This window comes from Panthera onca, chromosome D2, assembly GCF_046562875.1.
Source record: "Panthera onca isolate mPanOnc1 chromosome D2, mPanOnc1 haplotype 2, whole genome shotgun sequence".
Taxonomy (NCBI): Eukaryota; Metazoa; Chordata; class Mammalia; order Carnivora; family Felidae; genus Panthera; species Panthera onca.
The window spans coordinates 40,480,195-40,502,717 of NC_138349.1; the positions used below are offsets into that span (position 1 = coordinate 40,480,195).

At 39.5% G+C, this 22,523-nt stretch overlaps 1 protein-coding gene across 2 annotated transcripts in view; it reads left to right on the forward strand.

Moving 5' to 3' along the window:
* ERCC6 (ERCC excision repair 6, chromatin remodeling factor) overlaps nt 1-22,523 on the forward strand; it is a 77,981-nt gene that overhangs the window by 38,830 nt on the left and 16,628 nt on the right. For both annotated transcript variants that reach the window (XR_009612981.3, XM_060642189.3), the window contains exons 8-11: nt 6,210-6,345; nt 15,450-15,620; nt 16,069-16,245; nt 20,926-21,042. Coding sequence is in view for 1 of the 2 variants with exons in the window: in XM_060642189.3 (XP_060498172.3) it covers nt 6,210-6,345; nt 15,450-15,620; nt 16,069-16,245; nt 20,926-21,042 (601 nt within the window). In the remaining variant the exon portion in view is untranslated. The remainder of the gene's footprint in view (nt 1-6,209; nt 6,346-15,449; nt 15,621-16,068; nt 16,246-20,925; nt 21,043-22,523) is intronic.

Sequence of the window (22,523 nt, forward strand, 5' to 3'; positions counted from 1 at the left end):
AAAGTCTATTCATGGGGAAGGTTGGAGCTTTGGAGAAGCCATTCTCCCGAATTTCTTTTATAATCAGTATGCTCGATAGCATTTATAGATAGTGCTTTTTTTTTTTTTTTTTTTACATGAAATTACTTGTCTGCTCACTCTGCTTTCTTCTCCCTCTCCTAATCTTCAAGATTTTTATATCAATTCTAAAGCCAAAGCCTAAATGACTGCCTAAAATGATAGAAAATTATGTTTAGATTGCAATCTTTATTTTCTTTAGGAATTGAAATGAACTATTAAAGCTTTGGTATTCTGAAAGAATAAGCATTTAAACTATCAGTTCAGTGTGTTGGGATTGAAGTATTTTATCTTGAAATACAGTGAGCATTTATTTCCGTATTGAAGCTATAAACTGGCTCTATGTAAATCAGTATTGGTAAAACTAATAGTAGATAAATCATGTGGGGTATTTATTCTTGAACCCAAATAATCTGAGAGCTCCTTGTATTTGAATAGGTTTATCTAATGGGTAACAATAGCAAGATATCTACCAAATGGTTATGTTGTAGAAACCTCAGACATTTACTAAATAGGGTTTGGAGATACCTTTAACATAGTGTCAATGTGCTTGAAGTCAGCAACTGCAGAAAGTTACTGTCCTGCACTCTGGTTTATCCCCAGAGAAATGTTTAGTAGGGAGCCAAATGCAAACCATACACTATTGAGTAAAGAACTTTTTTTTTTTTTTTTTTTTAATCTTCAGTAGTGCTTTATTTTTCTTCGTTACTCTTCCATTAATTTAACAGATCAGCCTTCTCATGAGTGTTACTTAAAGTTTTAGAATATTTTAGGAATATTTATATGACATAAGAAAGGGAAAAAACATTTGGAGATTTAAAAATACTAAATATTTTGTTATTACATGGAGGTTATACCGAAGCAGAGGTTTTGCTTCAAATATTAGAATTCTATTACATATTTTGCTTGGAAAGGTGAAAAGATTCCAGCCCGAGGGAAAAATCATAGTTGAAAATGAACAGTTAGTGTGTTTTCTTCTCTGTGAGTGTCAGTTTAGCATTTTAAAAAGTGCTTTCTGTGTTCTAAATAAGCGCTTTGATTGGCTTGGCTCTGCATGTCTACATGGGTGTTTTTTTGTTTGTTTGTTTCTTTCTTTTTGGATAACTGGAATGCTCCAAGCTGCCCCCGATGGTTTCTAAGACTGTCCTTCTCTCCTTAAATGATATCTGGGGTTTTCTTATTTCCCATCTCTTATCTTTCCTTTCCTTTCTATTATCATGAAACTTGTGTAGAGTCTGATATGCTGGGCCTAGGAAAACTCAGGTCATCCCTGCAGTGTAGTTTTGATCTAAAAATTAAAACTTGCTCTCTGGAGTGGTGGCAGTCCGACGAGGAGGGAAATCAGGGTTAACAGTGAGCAGCAGCTGTAATCACTTAACCATCAATGCCCATATCCTCTGTTTCATAATGAAATAGTGTGGCATGCTGGACTGTAGCCCAGATTGTCTTTATTAAAATAGCATTGGTAGAAGTGGCTTCCCAGGATGCAGTTGTGTATCACCCAAACCACCGGGCCCTTTATGAATAGAGGTGTACTGGGGAGCTCGGTCCCCTCCACTTCCATGTGCCAGACCAAATTGTATCACATTTTCCTGACAAGTTTATAACATGTCCACCTTTGTAACTAGATGAACTTGGAGTTCTTCTTTGTGCTTATGTCCTAAAGAAAAATAGACAAATGGTCACATGAAGTTCTGCATGAGCTGACATTGCTTCCTTGGCTATTTACATTTTCTCTGAACCCCTGCAAGCTGTAGACTTGGGGCCCTGACCTGAGATGGTCTTCGTGTTGCAATTTTATGGTCCATGATCATTAAAACAGTGTAAATCTCTGGGATGCCAAGAAGAAGTTTGATGGTAAAGAAGTTCTTTTGGTTTTGTTTTTTAATGTATTTTGCATGTGTGTTTGGTTTTAAAAGAGGGAGTAGCTTATTACATGCAGCTGTAAAAATCTATCCCAGATCATCATGTATACGTACTACCTTCTCTTCCCGGGGCTGTTCCTGTTATAATGATAGGCCCCCTGAATTTCATGATGGAGAGAAAATAACTTACTTACCTTTCAAACTTCAGTTAATAGAGTCTTGGATATCATTTAGTAATTTTCTGGTTACCAATAAGTGGTCTGAAAAAATTAATGAACTTCCAAAGGTAAATATTTTACTTTGTAATTCCTGGTAAGTTCTAACCAATGTATAGCAGATTTCCATCCTGCAGGTTGAAGTATTTGACTGTTGGAGCTATTGCCTTGTCCTAAACTCATTAGATAATCAATGATAATCAAAGATGAAAGAAATTTTAGCCAGTTTGGTAATTGATGCTAATCATTCTAGTACATTTAGCCTTTTCTTATGCTCATCTCACTGGTATTGAGGATTGGAAAAGGGTGATTCAGTTGATGTGACTGTTAATGGATTTGATTGACCCTTCTGTGGTTCAGGAACAATCTAGGTCTGTTCCTAGATTTCCACTCAGTGTGAAAATCTTCATAGTCTTCTAATAGAGGGAAAATGGCAGAAATTAAAGGGTATAGTAATGCCAGATAGATGATTAGCTAGAATAAAATATTGGCCTTAAATGACAAAGTGTGAGTCATCAATGTAGCCGTTTGCAGAAAGCATGTGATAAAAAGAAAAAATGCTGTATAACTGAATACAGTGTGTATGTATATTCATGCTTACTTGAAAGTGAGTTTGTGAATATTTTAAAGAGGTTTTGGTTGGTTGTTTCCTAATCCCTGCTAAGTGCATATTGATGATAACTCTTGTTCCCCTTGGAGGATGTAAAGAAGCTGGTGCATTTAATCCTTTTAGAAAGGAATGTAGCCATGGAAGAGGCCAGAGCAAAGTCATGCCCTCCCCAGGGAGCTTGAGGTCCTGCATGGGACCTGCCCTTAGTGAGGAGCAGATTCTCGCTTGGGAATTCAGTGAGAAGTGTCAGTCAGTTGTAGCCTCTGACTTCTTGAGACCTTAATATGGAGCAGAGGGGCAGAGACAGTGACTGTAGCTGAAGGGTGAGAGGATTTAGAAGTGGGTGGAGGCATTTTGTCACATTGGAATATAAGGGTAAGCCTCATTTCGGTTATGGCTTGTTTTCTATTAGGTATTTTTGAGTTGTGCAGAAGATTATTTTTAATACATCAAGCACTGTGTGATTTATTCTGAGTAACCTACAAAAAATTTTTTTAAGGTCAGGAATTACTTACTGAGCTGTAGCAAGAAAATAAAAATTACATGATTCCCTAACTCAGAAATCATCTCTTTTAACATTTCAGTATATTTTCTAACAACATTTAAGAAAATGTTTTCATTTTAAAAGGCCAATATACATTATCTCCTGTGGTCTGGGCATTGAGATCATTTGAAGAAGAGGCCATTCCTACCCTCAAGGAGCTTAGGAAAGATCTAATACACATTTACAATAAGAGTGATATGTGTCACGGTAGGGTTAGTATGGGGTCCTGTCTAGTGTGGATATACCACAGAAGGATCCTTAACCTATCTGGAGGGAAAGAGGAAGACCCTGGAGAAGCTCAAGAGCTAAAGCACAAATAGATGGCAGTTAAGAGGGTAAGAGGGGACAAGGGGAAGGTTGAGAGATCAGAGGAGTATGTACTTCGTAGAAACTGAAGACAGCACTGGCAGGTGGAGTGCTGAACCACAGAGGCAGATGTTGGGATGGGGGCAGTGAGAGAGTCGAGGCTGAAGAGGTGAGCAGAGGTCAGATCCTTGTGGTCTCATAGGCCAGCTCAAGGTGTGTAGATTATTCAAGCTCAGTGGGCAAACATTAAAGGCTTTCAAGCAAAGGGATGAGACATTCAGATTTTGCCTTTCTGAAATGACTGTGCTAAAAAGTGTAGTAACCTAGGTAAGAGGTGATAGTGGCCAGAACTGGAGCATTAACAGTGTAGATGGAGAGAAGGGTGCCTTTCAGAGGGATTTAGGAGGTAGACATGGCATGAAGTCAGCATAGGTTGGGTATGGTAGAGAACAAGAGGGACAGATCAGTGAGGAAGCATGCATTTCTAATTCGAATACCTGGACAGTGGGTGACAGTTCCTTTCCATTGGGTTTGCAAACATGGGAGGAGGGCGAGGTAGAGAAGAATGATGTGTGGTGCTGTGGGGACATCTAAGTCAGCCAGCAATTAGACATTCAAGAGTATGGTACTTTGCAGTTCAGGAAAGAGATCTGGGGTGGGGACCTAGATTTGAGGGCATCAGTGTAAAGGGAGAGATTACAACTATGGGGATTAATGAGGTAGCTTGGGGAAAGCATATGCAGTGTGCATCTAGCATCAGATATTCAGCATCCTTTTGGGGCAGAAAAAGGTGGGGGAGGGGGAGAGTGGCAGTGACTCTGCCCCAGAATGAGTGAGAGGTAAGGACAGGCAAAGGGATTGGTCAGACAAAAAAGGGATACTTTTTCCACTGTAACAGGGGGAAAGGGCAGGATGGTACACATGCAGTGAGTTACCTGCGGTGTGCAATGTATCAGGTTATTTTTACTGCCAGTAAGGGAAACCTTATGTTGAGTCCGATGTTCACAATACGTGTAGTATACCTAAGAACCTATGGAGGAGGTGGGCAGTAGACACAGTATGATCAGCAGCTCAGTGATGTGATCAGGGACCCAGGGACTTCAGTTTTCTCCTATGGCCAGTTCTTATTAGTCATCAGGTCTCCTTGCACTGTAACCCAACTGGCCATCAGCCATTGGTAGGAGCACCCAAAAGAGCAAACTCTGCCCCAGCCTAGAATGGAAGTCCATCCTTACCCTGAGTGAACCAGACTTGCCAGGCCCTGAGTGGAAGAGTGAGCATCGCCAGGGGGTACTGTGTGCTGACTGCTGTGCGTGAACCAGGGTTCCTGCTTTTCCCCTCTTGCCTCAGCCAGGCAGTCATCAGTCCCATCAAGTACATGTGTGGGAAGGAAGAGAGGATACCTAACAAAATGGTGGTTCTGTTAGGAAGGAGAGAGGAGAGATGGATGTTGAGATAGTGGCCACCAGGACCAATCTACCAGCTCTCCGTGTGTAAGTGAGATGGGATGATTCCATAATTTGTTTTTTTAAAAGACTTCTTATGAATATTATCCCAGGTTTTTAAATATTCTTCAAAAATGATTTTAATGGTTATATAATATTCAATCTTATTTAACAAGCTTGTAATATTTGCTATCTGGCCCTGTTGTGAGCATTTTACAGGTGTTAACTGATTTAATCTTTATATAACCCTATATGATTAGTACTATTATTATTCCCATTTTAAGATGTGAAAGCTGAGGTTGAAAGAGGTTAAGTTGTTGTGCCCAGGATCTTGCACTTTATGTGTGCAAGAGCACACATATGTGTGCAGAGCTGGAGTCCAGACCCACTGGCTTGTGCTGAATTAAAGAAATGGGATGGTTTGTTCAGTCGTTGTCTTTATGGACGTTTCGGTAGCACTCACTTTTTCCACAATGTAAATATGCTACGGTGCGTATCCTGGTACATAAATGTTTCTTCAGGATTGCTGGGTCAGTGGGTGACTGTCATTAAGCCTCTTGCCACGTAGTGCTCTGTTGCTCTCTGTGAGAACAGTACAGCTGTGCTCGTGGCATGGGCTTTCCAGTGGAAGCGGTCACTGTGGTGCCCTCCAGAGGAGGGAGCAGCACCACGCAGTGAAGGCAGGCTGTGGTGGGTAAAGACTGGCTCTAGGCCTTGCCGCGTCTGCTGGTAACCATGTTGCCTCAGGCGTGCCGGCCTCCAGAGCCCCGGAACACTGCAGCATTCCTGTCCTGCTTACTTTCTAGGGCTGTGCAGTTGATTGAAATTGTGTGAGTGAAAACTCTTCATAGGCTGTAAAGCTTCAAACAGAAGATTCTCTTTGGTTTGAAGAAACCTATAATATTTTCCCTAATCTGGAGAAGAGGAAAGGAAAGTATTTTTGTTATGTAATTTTTGTTCAGTTTCCATTTACTTTACTCTAGATTTCACTTACTGGGTTTTAACCTCAATAGCTTTTTCTTTAAAGAAAAAATAAATTTCCATAGCTAGGCTCTTCTTTTTTAAACTGTTAGCCTTCTATTTGTTTCCTTTTTTGTTTTTTAGCGCTTAATCACCCATATGCTGTCATTCATGGTTGTGTTTTCTTCTTGGATGTTTTGGGTGCAGGTTCAAGGGGTTGGGTCCGACTATAATTGTCTGTCCAACGACAGTGATGCATCAGTGGGTGAAGGAATTTCACACGTGGTGGCCTCCGTTCAGAGTGGCAATTCTGCATGAAACTGGCTCCTACACTCACAAAAAGGTAACACTATAATACTTCAGTAAATTATAGTTTGCTTGGTTTTAAAGTCTTCCATTTTACATATTTGTTTTCCCTCTGATGCCTATATTTCTCACATGTATGTTCCTATTTCTTTTCTGCATTAATCTTATTGTCACTGATTTAATTTAGATCTCTGTATTTTCAAAACAATTAGGAATGTAGGCTTTATCATTCTAACAGTTCATAGTGGTGTTGAGACATGTTTGTTGTCCAGCAAAATACAACTGGTCACAGGGCACACCACAAGCCTACTAGCATGAGTGGGACCATACATCGGGGCTTACATTAACAGTCAGCCAGCTGGATTTGGGGCATTAGTGGCCTTACACAGTTTAAGGAAAGTGTAATAGAACACCTCATTGGTAAATGCATTTAACGTGCTTTTAAATATATTCTTAGTGACGAAAGAACAATCTTCCTTTTTGCGAATTTCCTAATTTGTATTGTTGCTTTTTAGTTAAATTGCTTTTTTGGTCTCTGAATTCTTGGTCATCATGTAAGCATAACCACTGTATTTTGAAAGTTGAATTTCTTCACTTATTTGTAGTTTTAGTCACATTAAAAAGGAAGTTTACCTGTGCTCCAATGGGTAGCATAGAGAGGTTGTATTATACTTCTAAATTCTCATCTCTGACCATCCAGACTCTGCCTAAATGAATAATTACCCTTCTTTGCTGTGGGTTTGCAGGTTACACTATTGACGGGAAGTGGCAGTTTGTTATGAGTTCTTTCTTTCCCAAGTCTTTGGGGCTCTTGAGTGAGCTCTTGTGTTCCCCCCACAAGAGCAGCGTACCTGAAAGAGCTGCTGAGTGTTTGCTTCACTGAGGTGGATGCATGTGAGCCACTAAACTCCACTTTCCGTGGGTTCACCCAGTACCCCTTTCCTCCCAGAGTCCCATTTTGTTCATGATCGTGAGTAAGTGGAACTTTTGATAAAAGTAAGTAAGGACTGTTTATAATTTGGTAGCTCAAGGTTGATGAGATGGAATCTTGCTTATAGTAGCTGCTGTTAAAATCAGTCGACTTTGCCCTGAATTTTAAGTGATGGTAACAAACTGAATTAAAATAATTAATGAAGTAGGGTTAATGCTGTGATCAAAACAAAACAAAAAAAAAATCCAGTGATTTTTAACAGCATGAAAATAACAGTTTAGATTTTTTTTTTCTGGTCAAACTAAATTGTAGCTATCTTTTCGTCAACCCTGTAAAACATTTTTGATGCCTTTTTTCACTTGTTTGTCTATTGATGTTTCTTAATGTTTTATGTTGCAAACTCTTGCAGCAGGATTCATTAGTTGATGCTTCTCTTTAAGAGGTACACTTTTCATATGTTCCTCTTTAACCTTTTCTTTTCTTTTGGGATACTGAAGGGCATTTATTCACTTTCACCGCATATCGTGGCTTACCTGCATTTCCTCTTTTATTTTAAACTGAAGAACTGTCTTCATGTAAGTGTAAGGTCTCTGTTGGTGCGACTTGCTTCCTTGTTTGGAGGGCAGAACTTTAAAGAATAGATATTTCACTTTTGTTTACAGTGGTTTCATCTTCTGAGGTCGTTTTGCACACACAGACACCTGCATACATATGAATGTTCATAATTTTTTCAGTGCTTTACCATTTACCAAGGACCTTAACCTGAAGTTTCTTATTTAACTTTTGAGGAAAAGCTGTAGACTTGTGTTTTTCCTCTGACCCTTAATTAACTCTACCATTTCTTTTCCATTATGAAGTATTCCAGATCTCTAAAGATGTAAGTTGTTATGCAAAAGATAAAATCTTTTTTTGCATCTTACAGACTAGTCTTGACTTAGAAACACAATCAGTTTATTACTCATTATTGTTAGTATCAGTTTGTTATTTGTGATGAGGACACATTGAAAATACTTTAAATCCTTTGCACAGACCTTGTTACTAACACTTCCTGAGATCAGAACTCCAGCTGTTGGATTCAAACACCAAAGTGACATTTGATACCTTTGCCCCTTCCTTTTATATTTATGTGTGAAGATCTTTGTCACCACCCCATGCATTCCTGTTGGCTTACAGATAATGTGTTACATTGCAGTACAGTTTATGTTTTTTAATCGTATTTCAAATATTCTGTCATTGCTAGTCTGGCGTCTAACCCAGCATGTAATGCCTAACTTACTTTCTGTCCTTATCAGCTGAGATTCTTTTTCTCCATGGTGGGGCTTTCTGTGTCCAGTAGCTGTCCTATCTAAATGTGATAATGGTGCTCTGGCATAGGGACATTCAGTGATAGAGAAAATACAGAAGAGAAATTCTCTTTAGAAAACTTAAAAGTAATAACTCAAGAATTGTTCTACTTATTCAAGTAGATTGTCTTGATTTTCCTAATGATTTGTTGTAGCTGATATGGCGTAAAAATTTAAAAACTAGAAAAAAATTTCATTTAGAGAATAGACATCAAATGATCAAACCATTTCTGAATGGAACGCATCTATCATTCTTCTTCCTTACATTGCCTTGTAGCTTCCCACCTCTCTCACCATGTGACCCTATATTGTCTTTGTTAATATTGTATTTGATTGACAGCATAATTTAGAATTATCAAGTGCAAACCCAGGAGCCATGCAAAAATATATGTGGCTAATATTTCAGCCAAACAATCAAATCAGATAAAGACATTTTCAGTCTTCTGAATCATCTTTAATGGTCAATTGAAATCTCATCTAATAGGAATCTAAGATTTTCCATTTCTCATTATGTTTCATGATCCCTTTTTTCTAACATAGAGAAACTTGATATGAGTCAATTAGCATACATTTGTTGAATAACTATAAACATGATATTGTACGTATTTGATGCTGTTAGGGCTCTAAAAAATGGATGTGATGTTTTTAACTGACCTTGAAAAGCTAACCATTTTCTTGGGGAAAGAAAATATATGAAAAGATAATAAAAGAAGGCAGTTTTGTGATACTTCTCACATAATTCACAGTGGGTGGTGGCGTCTTTAGCACTGTTATGAAGTTTAATTATTAAGGACCCTTTTTTCAATTTGTTGGAAGATACATAATGAGAAATTTCATGCTTATATTCTGAAACAGTTGTCACTTTGTCTCTCCTACCTTTTCCTGCTATGCAGGATATAGTAATTATGTGGAATATTTTCGATAATTCAAAGAGTTTAATCTCACTGTGACAAATTTGTGGCACTTAGAGGCAGAAGAGTGGGAAATGCAACAATAACTTAAAGGCTCCAAAGCATAAATTTTGTCATTACCAGACTAGGGTTCCAATCTTGGATTTGCCGTTTGATAGCTTTGTGACCTTGGGCAAGTCATTTAACTTCTCTGAGCCTAGTTTGATGTCCTGAAAAATGAGTATTTTTTGGTAATTTTGTGAAGAGTTATTGGGGTAACAGATGTACACAAAAGCTTAGTGTTGTCCTTGGCATGTAACTCAGTTACAATTCTTACTGTTAGAAACAAAGAATGTTGTAGACTCCTTCTTCTCAGTAGTCAAGAAAAGATGCTCTGATGTTTCTGACTGATTGAGTATAAATACATTCTAGATAGAAGGTTCACACTTGCTTTATCAATCACGTTCGTGGGCATTCACTTCTAGACCTTTTTTTCTCACATCCAGGTACGTTTGGCCCCAAATGGAAACAATGAAATAGCATGTTGAAATTCTTTTTGCAAAATGCAAGGTACGATTAAAGAACAAACCACAGGAAAACGTGGCTGTTTGATGAAACTGCCATCACGTGTTTTTAAAAAGGCCTGTTTTCTGGAATGTTAGGAGTCAAAAGACTTGGCTTTTTAACGAGCTGGAAGGGAGTCAAGTAGAGATATAACAGATAAAAGTAGAAAAGGACCACATGGTCCCTCAAACATCCTAAATATTTCAGACCCATTCCAAGTACACAAATTATAACACAAAGTGATGTAATTCCTATTAACTTTGGAGACAGTGTATACACCTGATACAAGAAATGATAGATGCTATGCTTGTTCTGTGAAGTATATTGTAAAATTATGTTGCTGGAGCCCTTTTTTCTTCATTGTCAGCACAAATCCTTGTTTATTAAAGATTTAGCTTGAAGGAAATTTTAATTAATTACAGGTGCAGTAAATCCTGCCCGGGAAGCTGCCGTGCTGTGTTTATCGTGAATGGCCTTCATGTGCCTGTGCTCCACTCCGCTCTCCCCGCTGCCTGACAGTGTGATTTATGGCTGTTGTTTTCTACCAGTCCACTGTTTGCCCTCTAGGAGGGATTGGTCTCCTGAGCCTCCATAATAACAGCAGCACTTCCACAGACATCTTTTAATGACAACAGCACTGCATTCAGTAAGTCAGGCTAATTGCAGATGTACCCTATTAATTGCAAAAACTAGGAGAGGTTACATATTTTACAAGCTTTTAATTTGAAACCGCCCGAGATGATTTGTCTTAAGTGTTTGGATAGAGACGTCCATAATATTCAACAATTCACCATTATTGAAACTCCAGTCTAGGCAGTTATAGAATTCTGAGATTGAATCAGGTGAAAACAAATAATCTTAGATGGTGTTTTTACCCAGTGGCTGTTAAGTGGAGGTTATATTTTCAATAGGGATATTTTTTTAAAAAGATTCTTACTCTTTTTATAAAAGTGTCCTTTTGATTCTTAATCACTGTCATATATCTTCTGAATATGGTAGAAATTCTGTATTTCTATAGCTTAACATTACAGAATTTTCCAAATAAACTTTGATCCTTATACCTGCAAAAGAAGCTGAACATGGTTCCACTGGTGTGTATTTGAGGGGCTTGGCATCTCATTTGTTTAACTCGGTTGAAGTGATGTCCAGAATCCAGTTTGGAGCAGTATTCCTGGGGGGTTAATGGAATGACCATCCTGAATCTAACAGTTAGGAGTTTCAGGGTTATGCGCAAGTAGGCCTACATTTGCAGGGTTTGGCTACAATGCAGTGGATGTTTTATAAACGTGAGTGGTAATTTGACTTGTGCTGTTTTTGAAGCCCCAAACATTTGTACTTGTTTTCACCCGCCTCTTCTATGTATACACAGAGCTCCAGGTCTAGAGGAGAAATTAAGCACTCACGTTCTGTATTTCAGTTTGCTATCTTCTTGGGTCCTACCTGCTTCATGACTTTGAGCAGCCACTGCTCTCCTGGAGGGGAAAATGGGGGTAGAGTTGTGGTAGCTGCCTGTCCACAGTCTCAGGGGAAAATTTAGATGCAGAGGAATTATTAACATCTACTCTGGCTTCAGAAAATCGCAGGACTGACGGGATGAGGTGTTTGAGGTAGAGTAGTGCTTCTTTGGACAGCCTGCTTTTCTTCATGGGCGCTACTGGTAGCTGTGGTGGGGCCAGTGGCATTGGAATAGCAGTGTTGCAAGGGCAAAATGGAGGGAGGTGAGTCCCAGGAGAACCTATATGTGTGTTTGTAAAGCTGTGAGCCCTGAGGTTTTTACTGTACATTCATCATAAGGTACAAAGTTGGGAAATGGTTAATCAGGTGTGGTCTTCAGTGTAGTACTGTGCAGGCATTGAAAATTGGGAATAGGGGGATGGCAGAGTAGTAGTCATAATAATAATAATAGTAATGATAATAATGATAATGATAATACAGATCTCCCCGTTGAACCTTTAACATACCAGATATCCTAATTATCCTCTAAGGCAGTTTTATTAACTTGGAAGTTTTGAGTGTGTTATGACATGAGGAGGTCATTTCTCCCACTTTATATTTCTCTTTCAAAATTCTTTGGCTCCTATTGTACCCTTTTATACTCTATTGAATTGAAAAATATTCCAATCCTAGTTTATTAACGTAATATTAAAGTCATTTTTGAAGATGTTGAGTTTTACAAAATTGGTATGATTGTGATTACATGAATTATTACATCAGGTTTCCTAATATTTCGCTCTTGTATTCCTGCGATGAGCCTTATTAGGTTAATATACTACTAGATTTTATTTATAAAGTAATGGATCTCTAGTAGGGAGTGCACACATGTGTGTGTTGTGTCTATTAGTTTTGAAAACAAGGTTTTACTAGTCTTACAGTAATGAATTGAAATGTGTCCTGTCTTTTCCTGCTTTTTGGAACAGTTTAAACAACAGGATGGATTCTTACTTTACTCATGAAACCCTTTGGGTCTGGTTGACTTTTGGTGAGAAGAGCATACCATCTTTTTCAGGTTTTTCAGTAATTGGTCTGATCGGTTTGTCTCATTTTTCTTGGGTCCATTTTGGTACTTTATTTTTTTAATAGTCATCTTCTGTCAAAGTGTTCAGGGTTTTGGCATTAGCTCACCAGTGGTGTTGGTGAGAATACGTATTTGTGTATTGTCTACATCTGGGTTGTGTTCCTTTGACATTTCTCATGCTGTGCATCTGAGTCTGCTTTCTGGGCTGAGTTTACAGAGGTTTGTCTGGTCTTTTCAGTGAGCTGTTTTGATTTTTACTTTTTTAGTTCTACCAGGGTTTTTTGTTTTTTGTTTTTTTTTAATGTCCACTAATTGTTGTTTTTATCGTGTTCTCTCATTTTCCTTTTTTAGCAGATTGCATTGACCGCTTAGTTTGATTTCTGCCTCAGTGGCATGTAAAGAACGAGTATTCTCTGTGTGGTCGAAAGCTCTGCCGATAGCTATTACAAGGAGCTCATGGAGAGTGCACATCAGAACATTTGTATCTTAATTTTTGACCTTTTGTTTTCTTTAATCTTACTTTCTCTCTTCTGACCTGTCAAAAACTCTGGGAGGCTGTGGTCGGTTGCCCTGCAGGCTGTGGATGTACTGTTTTGTCAGTGCAGCTCTGAGTGCTTGTGCTCGTGGGTTGTTGTAGGGCTTTTTGGTAGACAGGTGCCTGGCCATGCCTGGCTCCTCTTCCTTGGTGTGTTGTCTCCTTTAAAATATCAAATGCCTCTCTTTTTGTCTGGTCAGTTCCTTTTGTCTGATATTTGTATTTCTAGATCTGCCCTGTTTCTGTTTGCATTTCTTGGGTAATTCCCATATTTCCAACTTTCAGTGCCAGTCTAGTTTGGGTCTAAGGGTTTGGCAGTGTGTACCCACCCATTGGAAAGTCTCGCTGCTAGTGACCTGCTATCGTTGTGGAGACCCCTGGTACATTTAGTCTGAAACCAGCTATTGTATTTTTTGTGTTCTATTTTCCTGACTTTTTTCCCCTATATTCTCTTACTTTTCCCCCTTGATAATTCTGCAGTCTGTTTCTTTTCTTGTATTTGTACACAGTTGAAGTAGCAACTGTGGATCAGTAGGTGGGCTTGTTTTTTACAAATGTAAATCCAACCTATTTTTCTTTCACAATTAAGAACCACACAGTGTGTGTCACCTGTGCCCCTTTCTGTCCTTAGGGTGGCACTTTTAGTACACTTTTATTTTCTCCGGTACACACTCTAGGTTTTGTTAAACCAAACAGGAATTACAGTGACGCTTAAAAATATATCCCTTTTTGTGTTTTAGATTTATTCTGAACAGTTTCATTAGCATTTAAAACAATGCTTTCATATTCACCTACTGTTTTAATATAGGTTTCCCCACTACGCAAAAGTAGAGCGTTCCCATAAAACCTTTCATACACTGAAGTGGCATGAAGTGAAGAAGCCCTTGCCATTAATTTATATGGAAAAACTCTTGAGCATCCCCAGACCGCAAAAATAACCTCTCTAAGGCTTTTCTGATACTTTACGACACATCTTGCTAACATGCACGAAACAAGTCACCAAACGCATATGGACCCGCTTCCGCGCACGGCAGCTTACTGCCAAGATGCTGAGTGTAGTTCCTGGAGAAGGAGCCTGGTGGCGCCACTCTAGTTGCTGGGGTGCATAATGCTTCTAGAATGGCTCCCTGCTAAACAAACACTGAACACTAATTTTGCTTTTCACCTGTTTTCATAAAAGCGAAATCCTCTTTGGATTTCTTTTGGTTGGCAAAAACAGATACTAATATAGGTCTTTCCTAAAAGTGAAGTGGCTAGTTTGAAGCAGAGGATACCTGTTATTTATATTGAGAACTGGTATATATATATTACATGTAATTTTCCCTTAAATTTTTTTTTCTTTTACAGTTAAGTATGAGGCAGCATTGCCTAATATTTAGTTAATACTAGCTTTGGAGTTGGCTGCCTTTATACTTTCAAATCGTGACTCCTCCACTTACCACCTGTGTGACCTGGTCTGTTACTGGTTTCCTCAAAATCTGTAAAACGGGTTAGTAATAGGACCTCTGTCCTTTTTCATAGAGTTGCTGCAAGTGCTCTGTGTGTGATGAGCATTTCGGTTCAGGGAGCTCTGCTGTCGCCGTTCTGCAGAGTGCTGTGTGTTCTAGGCTCTGCTGTCGCCACTCTGCAGAGTGCTGTGTGTTTCTTCTGCCCTTGGAAAGGTACCATGTTCTTTGGTGCAGTCACCTCTCACTGGCTGGATATATAACATACCCTACCTAATCTGTCTCTAGTTTGTTTTCTGTTTTTGCCTGTCTGAAGGTGAATTTATTGTTTCTCTCAGGCATGACTGCTAGTCTGGATCAATGCAGAATTCCAGGGTCAAAGCCTTCCCCCTACAATTATGGAAAGATTGTCCCTTTGCTACCTTAAAAAAAAAAAAAATCATTGCTTTTATGTCCTTTTCTACTCTCTTCTCTCGGATTTCATGTTTTATACTGGTAGAGCTCCTGGATTTGTCTTGTCTCCTTGGTTTTTCTCTCATTTTCTTTTTCTGGTTTTAAAATAATCACTTCCCATCCTCCTTGTTGATTTAAATTTAACAAGGATTGACACGGAAGGATATTTTAGAAAAATAAAAATTGGGTAAGTGTTTACATATTATAACTTTTTCTAGTCTTCTTTTGAGGCTCCCCTGCTTAATAGTAGATATGGCAGTCTGTGTTTACCACTTACAGATTAATGAAACATAAAGTAAACTTCCAGTGCTAATAATGCATAATTGTGTATATTATGTTTGTATACATATTTTAAAAGTGCATTAGATTATATCATGATTGAAAGGTTGCCACTCAAAGAGTAACACTCATTTAGCTTATTTAAATGAGCTTATTTAAAACTGGCTTTTCCATTTTATATTTTAGGAGAAACTAATTCGAGATATTGCTCATTGTCATGGCATTTTGATCACTTCTTACTCCTACATTCGGCTGATGCAAGATGACATTAGCAGGCATGACTGGCACTATGTGATATTGGATGAGGGGCACAAAATTCGAAATCCAAATGCTGCTGTCACCCTTGCTTGCAAACAGGTATGACCTTTTATAACTGGGGGATTTCCAGGTGAAAAATAGTGTTTAATTGAGAGTAACACACTTAGGGGCTTTGCATAAGGGATTTGAAATACACATTTTGCTTTAATGCAGAAAATTCTTTATTCTTGCCCATTATCATGTTTTTAAAAATTCTAATTGTTCGCATTACTAAATGTCTCTTGTAGGGGTCATTTGTTAAGATGTAACCAAACCTGACTCTGATCTGTAGTATTCAGCTTGAACAATAAGAAAAATTCTTCCCTATTTATTTACATGTAATTGAAGAATTAAAATTGCATAAAGTGTCCATGTTTTGGAGATGACTAAAATGATATGTAAAAGTGTTAAAATTTAACAGGATTGCATGGGAGTATTTTGGGGTTGGGATGGTAGTCATCCCTTGGAAAGTGAATTTAATAAAAAAGTGTTTTCTTTCCCGAAATAGTTCCGCACCCCTCATCGCATCATCTTGTCTGGCTCACCGATGCAAAATAACCTCCGGGAGCTGTGGTCGCTCTTTGACTTCATCTTCCCAGGAAAGTTAGGCACGTTGCCTGTGTTCATGGAGCAGTTCTCGGTTCCTATCACCATGGGGGGATATTCAAATGCCTCCCCAGTACAGGTAATGTATTGGGCAGGTAACACTTCAGGCATTTTAATATTTAAATGTGCCTACTAAGTACTATACTTTGTAGCCAAGTCATTCATAATATAAGGGAAATGGCCAAGCTTATAAACCAGTATCTGCCAAAAATCACAAAATCATTTGTGCTTGATAGCATATATTTTTCCAGATGAGTTTTAAAAACTCATGTAAAGTTTTCAGGAGCAGTCAGAATTATGAAACAAGGATGAATCAGTTCTGGACAGTATATAATTTAGTATATTTACAAGGTAGTGTAAAAGCTTAGAAAAGGGGAAGCCAGGGAGGATTGAGTTGTTCAGAGAGGACTTAATGCAACACTCAAGTGACCCTTAACCTGATTCTGGGAAAACAGCCTAAGAAAAGTGAGGGCATTCTATTTATTTATTTATTTATTTATTTATTTATTTATTTATTTATTTACTTAAGGGCATTCTATTTATTTATTTATTTATTTATTTATTTATTTATTTATTTAATATAACTTATTGTCAAGTTGGCTAACATAGAGTGTATACAGTGTGCTCTTGGTTTTGGGGGTAGATTCCTGTGTTTATCACTTACATACAACAACCAGTGCTCATCCCAATAAGTGCCCTCGTCAGTGCCCATCACCCATTTTCCCCTCTCCCCTGCTCCCCCCGCTGCCAATCAACCCTCAGTTTGTTCTCTGTATTTAAGAGTTTCGTATGGTTTGCCTCCCTCTAAGAAGAGCGAGGGCATTCTAGATTAGGGCAGCAATATGAATGCAGCCACGTTATATGGCCACGGGCAGTGAAGAGACATGCCTGATTGCACTGGAGATGCTTGTGAGATATATCACAGGGAAGGTGTGGATGCCAGAAATGGGGGCCTTGAAAGGGATGCAGGCAGAGGTGCTCAGGCAGCAAAGAGCCACAGAAGGTATCCAAGTAGGAGGCTGAAAGGAGGTTGCTCTCGGAGAGTCACCCAGGCTGCAGATGGTTGTGGGAGGGAGGCTGGCTTTGAGGGACCCTCAGGAATCGTTAGGAGTGAGGGTGATGAGGACCTGGGTCTGGACTTGGGCGGTGGTTCTTAGGAGGAAGGTGAAGAGCAAAAGCTCTAAGTGGCATCTTTGTAGGCAGAAGAAACAAGATGTGGGGGCCGACAAGATAAAGGAAATGGAGCGGACGTGGTGAGCTTGCTGCAGCAGACCCTGAGGTTTTAGGTCTGGGTGACTGGGAAAAGGGAGTTGCTCCGAGAGGAATGTCAGGAGGCTGACCTGAGGGCAGTTTGTGGCACTTGGAGGCAGGCTTCGGCCTCGGTGAGGAGGAGGGTCTCTGCACAGACCTCCTGCGGGACTTGTACCTGCCAGGTCATGACTGACCCAGAAATAAAGCCATCCACCAAAAGAGACATTTACGTGTTTTAAAATATTTAGAGAAAGAATTTTAGCCCTTTAAAATTAGAGGATTGTTAAAACCATTTTAATACCTTTTACATTTTGAGATGGAATGACTTATAACTAACTTTTATAAGAGCCTTCTTCCTCCACTGAGTTCTTGTTGTCCATCATTTATACCATTCTCTTAACAAATTTTTACTTTGACATAATTTCAAACTTAACAGAAAGTTGCAAGAATTGTAAAAAGAACTGTTATACTCTTCACTAGATTCACCACTTGTTAGCATTTGCTGACATTTTGCCACCTTTGTTAGGTCTTTCCTTCTCTCTCTCTTCCCCATCTCTGTACATGTGCATGCAAATTTATACTGATTTGTGTGAATCATCTGAGAGCAAGTTGCAGACATTATGCCCTTTTCCTCCAGATCCTTCAGGGTGTATTTCCTAAGAACATAGCCACAGTAAAAACTTCAAAATCAGAAGGAAATTCAACACTGGTATAATTCTGAGGTGTAGTCATTCACATGTTGCCAGTTGTTCCAGTACTTTCCCTGCTTAGTCCTCCTTTAATCTGCAACAGTTCCTCTGTTTTTGTTGTGCCTTTCATGACTTTGATAATTTTAAAGACTATAGGCCTGTTGTTTTGTAGAAAGTGCCTCACTTTGGGTTTGTCTCACATTCTCTGTGACTTGCGTTTCTCAGTTCTTCACATCTGGAGGCTCATGCTGTTGGTCTGTTCCTTCATTGGTGGTGGTTGTAGTTGGTGGTGGTGGTCTGATTACTTGGGTAAGGTGGTATTTACCAGATCTCTAAACTCTTTGAAGTTAACCACTTCCTTCGGAATTAATAAATCACTTATGGGGAGAGACTTTGAGACCTGTAAACATGGTCTTGTTTCTTCTTTGAAGGCCTTGTTTCAGAAGTTTGTGTACTTCTCTTTTTTTCTCTTTTTTGGTTATGAGGTCCTTGGGAGCAGAGGTGTTGTTTTTACATTTGCTTTTATACGTCCATGGTTGCCATCAATTACTGAATCCCAAGAAGATAGTCTGTCAGCAGATAATTTATTGTGTCAGGCTGGGGCTAAAATGATGAGAAGTGGCTGGCAACCAGAACCTTACCTTGAATAGTATCCACTCCAGTGGTGGGTGCACAGTGGGAACGTGATAAACAGATGATCGTAGTACAGGGTAATGAGGACTGTGATCAGGGGAGATAATGCAATATCAGAGCTTGTGGGAGTCAAGAAAGGCTCCCTGGGAGAGAGAGGATTATGCTAGGCTGAGGAAGGTGAGGGAGAAGAACATTAACTGCCAAGAATATGGACTGCTTCTTGGATTTGCATGTTAATAAGCTTGTGCAGGGATTTTAGAACTGAAAAGAACCTCCTCATTTCTTGCTCAAGGTTATTGAGACTCGGTGGTTTGGTGACTGGCCTAAGGTCACTCAGCTCTGGAACAGGCAGAACTGGGGAGTGATGATCACTCCACCTTGACAGGAGTAGGAAGGAAGCACGGGCGTGCTCAGCTAGGTCTCCATTTTCCATGGTACTAGAGAGCTGGGAGGGATAGTTAAGAGAAATACAGTTGGATCCCCACCATGTATGTTTATTCACAGAGAGACAGAGAGGCAGAGGGGGAGTAAATATAGAATCAGCTTTATTGCATGAAGCACAGGATAGCCTAGGAAAGTTGCACTGAGAACATGGCTTGACATCCAGGCTAAAATTGGGTTTCTTGGTGTTCCTTGCTCTCCTATCTCCACCCCATTCCAGAGCTTTAGATCTTTCTTTGAAGAGAGTTGGGTATGAAAAACAGACCCATCCCCAGCCACTCTGAGGTCTGACCCCTGTGAGTTCACCACAGTAGGCCAGGAGCAGGGAGGGGTGGGGGAAGGAGAACTCTCCAGAGGGGTGGACAGACAGAAGAAAGAGTGGGAATGAGTAGCCAGGCGATCCACCAGCCCAGCCCTGGTTTTCCTGAATCATCATCTACTCACCCATGCTTCTGGAGATCAGAAATGTGGGTAGAGGTGGGGATGTGGGGACAGTTTCCTTAACATAATGTATATGTTTTTAGGAAGAATTTAAACCGTGCACTTGCTTCCTTGGTGGGACTATAATGTCATGTTAAATTTTGAAATTTATCATCTCTGTATTACAAACAATAATATGTTCCTGATCATCATCTTCAGGGTAATTTTTATCAGTGTCTGAATGATACATTTATGAGGTTACCTGTAATTAAAAGTTGTTTATTGAACTTGTTTGTTTATTGTCTACTATTCCAAGTAAATCCTGTTTTTATATTTATATATGCCCATACACACAAGATACGCACACATACATGCACGTAACATGTCTACAGACTTGAGTAAGGTGTTCTTAGGGTCTTTTAAAATGTTTTTTACATGTTACTTTTTAACATGAGTTTTTCTGTATGTATTACACAGTCATACTCTTTTTATTGCCCTTCATTTTGCAGCTAACTCTGTTAAATTTAAACTTTGTTTGGAATTTTTCTTGTTTCATTAAATAGTCCTCCCTACTAGGTTGTTAAGCCTATTTAGATTTTTCCAGGTATCAATAATTTATTGAATTCGTTGTTTGCCTTTAAGTGAATTGCAGAGGGAGTGTTTCCCGAGCTGTGGGTCTTTGTTTTTCTACATACAGTTAATACCCATCTCATGTGGCTATGCTCCATTACAGAACCATATGCTCTGTCTTAGGCTAGAGTGACCTTTTATTTCTGGGATCATAGGGCTTTTCTTGAACTTACTCTCCTAAGTCCCCAGTGGGCAGTAATCTCAGCTTATTATCTGGTTGCTCCCATTGCTGCAGCTTTCCCCCAGAGTTAGCTTTTGATCTTCAGTCTTGCAGGGCAGCAGTTTCTTTGTTGCTTTTGGAGAATGCAAGATTATAAACAGAGATTCATTTGAAAGCTGTTTTTTCCCTAGAGGGTAGTCGAGAACGAAACCAATCTCTACTTTAAGGTCTAACTATATAATAATAATTAAAGCAAAGTATGGAGGAGAAATAGGGCACAGAATTACCAGTTCTTTTTTGTAAATTTGATTAGTCAGTTTTTTTTTACTGATGAGATCTTATGAAATCTGTCACCTAATGGAATATATGGAGCTTATCCTAATTTTTCCAAACCGTTTTCCAGCCATTTCCAGCCACTTTTGTACAACCAGAGGTCATTAAAAAATTTTGTTTTAAACATGGGAATCAGTTGAGAGGTAAGAACAAATGTATTTCTTAAACATAAGTAATTGTTAACCTTTTTCTCTTATTGAAGGTTAAAACTGCTTATAAATGTGCATGTGTCTTACGAGATACCATAAATCCATACCTACTGCGGAGAATGAAGTCAGATGTCAAAATGAGCCTTTCTTTGCCAGATAAAAATGAACAGGTCTGTAAATCGAGGAGTTACCAAAACATTTCTGAAGCGTGGGTGTACCTCTCTGTTTACTTTTCATGCACAAAGTTGGCGAGGCTAACAGGTGTGGTCGCTGGTGCTGCCGGGCTGCTGCTTTACGTTTGTATACATCTGTATGTGACAGGTGAGCCTGCTGTGTCATCTGCCCTCGGCAGGACTCTTCCTCTGTCCACAGGCTTTGCTCTTTTGCTTATTAACACACATATTCCTGCAGCTGCACTTGTAAACTTCTCTATTTTCCTCAAGCCCCAACTCATTCTTGCCACAAATCATAGTAGGTGCCAGTCACATTCCTGGGAGATAGCAATGAACAGAGCAAACGCTCACTCTCATGGAACTCACGTTCATTCTTGAGGAGGGGAGATAGTCATAGGTAAATATGTCACATGGCAGGCAGCAGTAGTGTGGAGGAAAAAATGAGCAGGGTAAGGGGGATGGGGTGAGTAAGGGCGAGGATTTGGGGAAGGGGGCTTCTTGTAAGGGATGGCTAGCGGTCTCTTCTCTGGTAAACGGACATTTAACAGAGGCCTAAAGAAGGTGAAGGAGTGAATCATGGAGTTTTTGGAAGAAGAGCATTTTAGGTAGATGGAAGTGGAAGGGCGTTGGTACCTTCAAGGAAGGCATTGTGGCCTGAGGGCAGGAAGAAGGATGACAGTGGTCAGAGGGAGAAGTCAGATGGCTGGCCAGATCAACAGGGCCTGCTGGTCACGCTGAAGACTGGATTTTACTGTGAGGGAGGAGGTGGTTCACAGGGAGATACTGAGCCAAGGAATGATGTCATCTGACTTAGGTTGTAAAAGGGGCATCCTTTTAAAGGCCATCCTGGTGGTCTGTTATCTCCACCAATGACTACACCTTCTTTTGAAAGTAAGTACATTGTAGATTTCTCAGTGTTGAAAATATAAAAGATCTTGGAGATCTGTCACCAAGGCTTTTCTATCCCTGCCTCTTCCCTTCCCCCAGACTTATTTCCAAACTCAGCCCTTGATCTTAGCATTCCCCTTGCAGGTCTCTCTTTCCCACCAGTGTCTCAGGCCACAGTGCTCTGTTCTTTGTCTAATTCCAAATCCACCAGTTGCTGTGCTGTTTTATTTGTCCTTTTTCATGCTTTCACTTCTTTGCTCTACATCCTCCTAAATTAATGCAGCCAGTGTCTGTCTCGTTTTCCACCATTGATTGGCACTCTCCTCATTATTGCATAGTGTTGCTGGATTAGTTTTTCCAAGGCTCATCTTCCTGCCAGTTATCTTCAATGTCCCTCTTCCCATCAAGAATACCTGATTTAGCTTATTTGCACTAATTTATTTTCGCTGTGGAGTCCCAGAATGTGTCTTTTTTATATTCCATGTAGTAGCCAAAGCAAATCACTTCTTGTTTTCCAAACATGAGCCACTTGTCTTTCCATGTGCTTGGACGTTCCCTCTTCCTGGAGGTTTTCCACCCCACTGCATCCA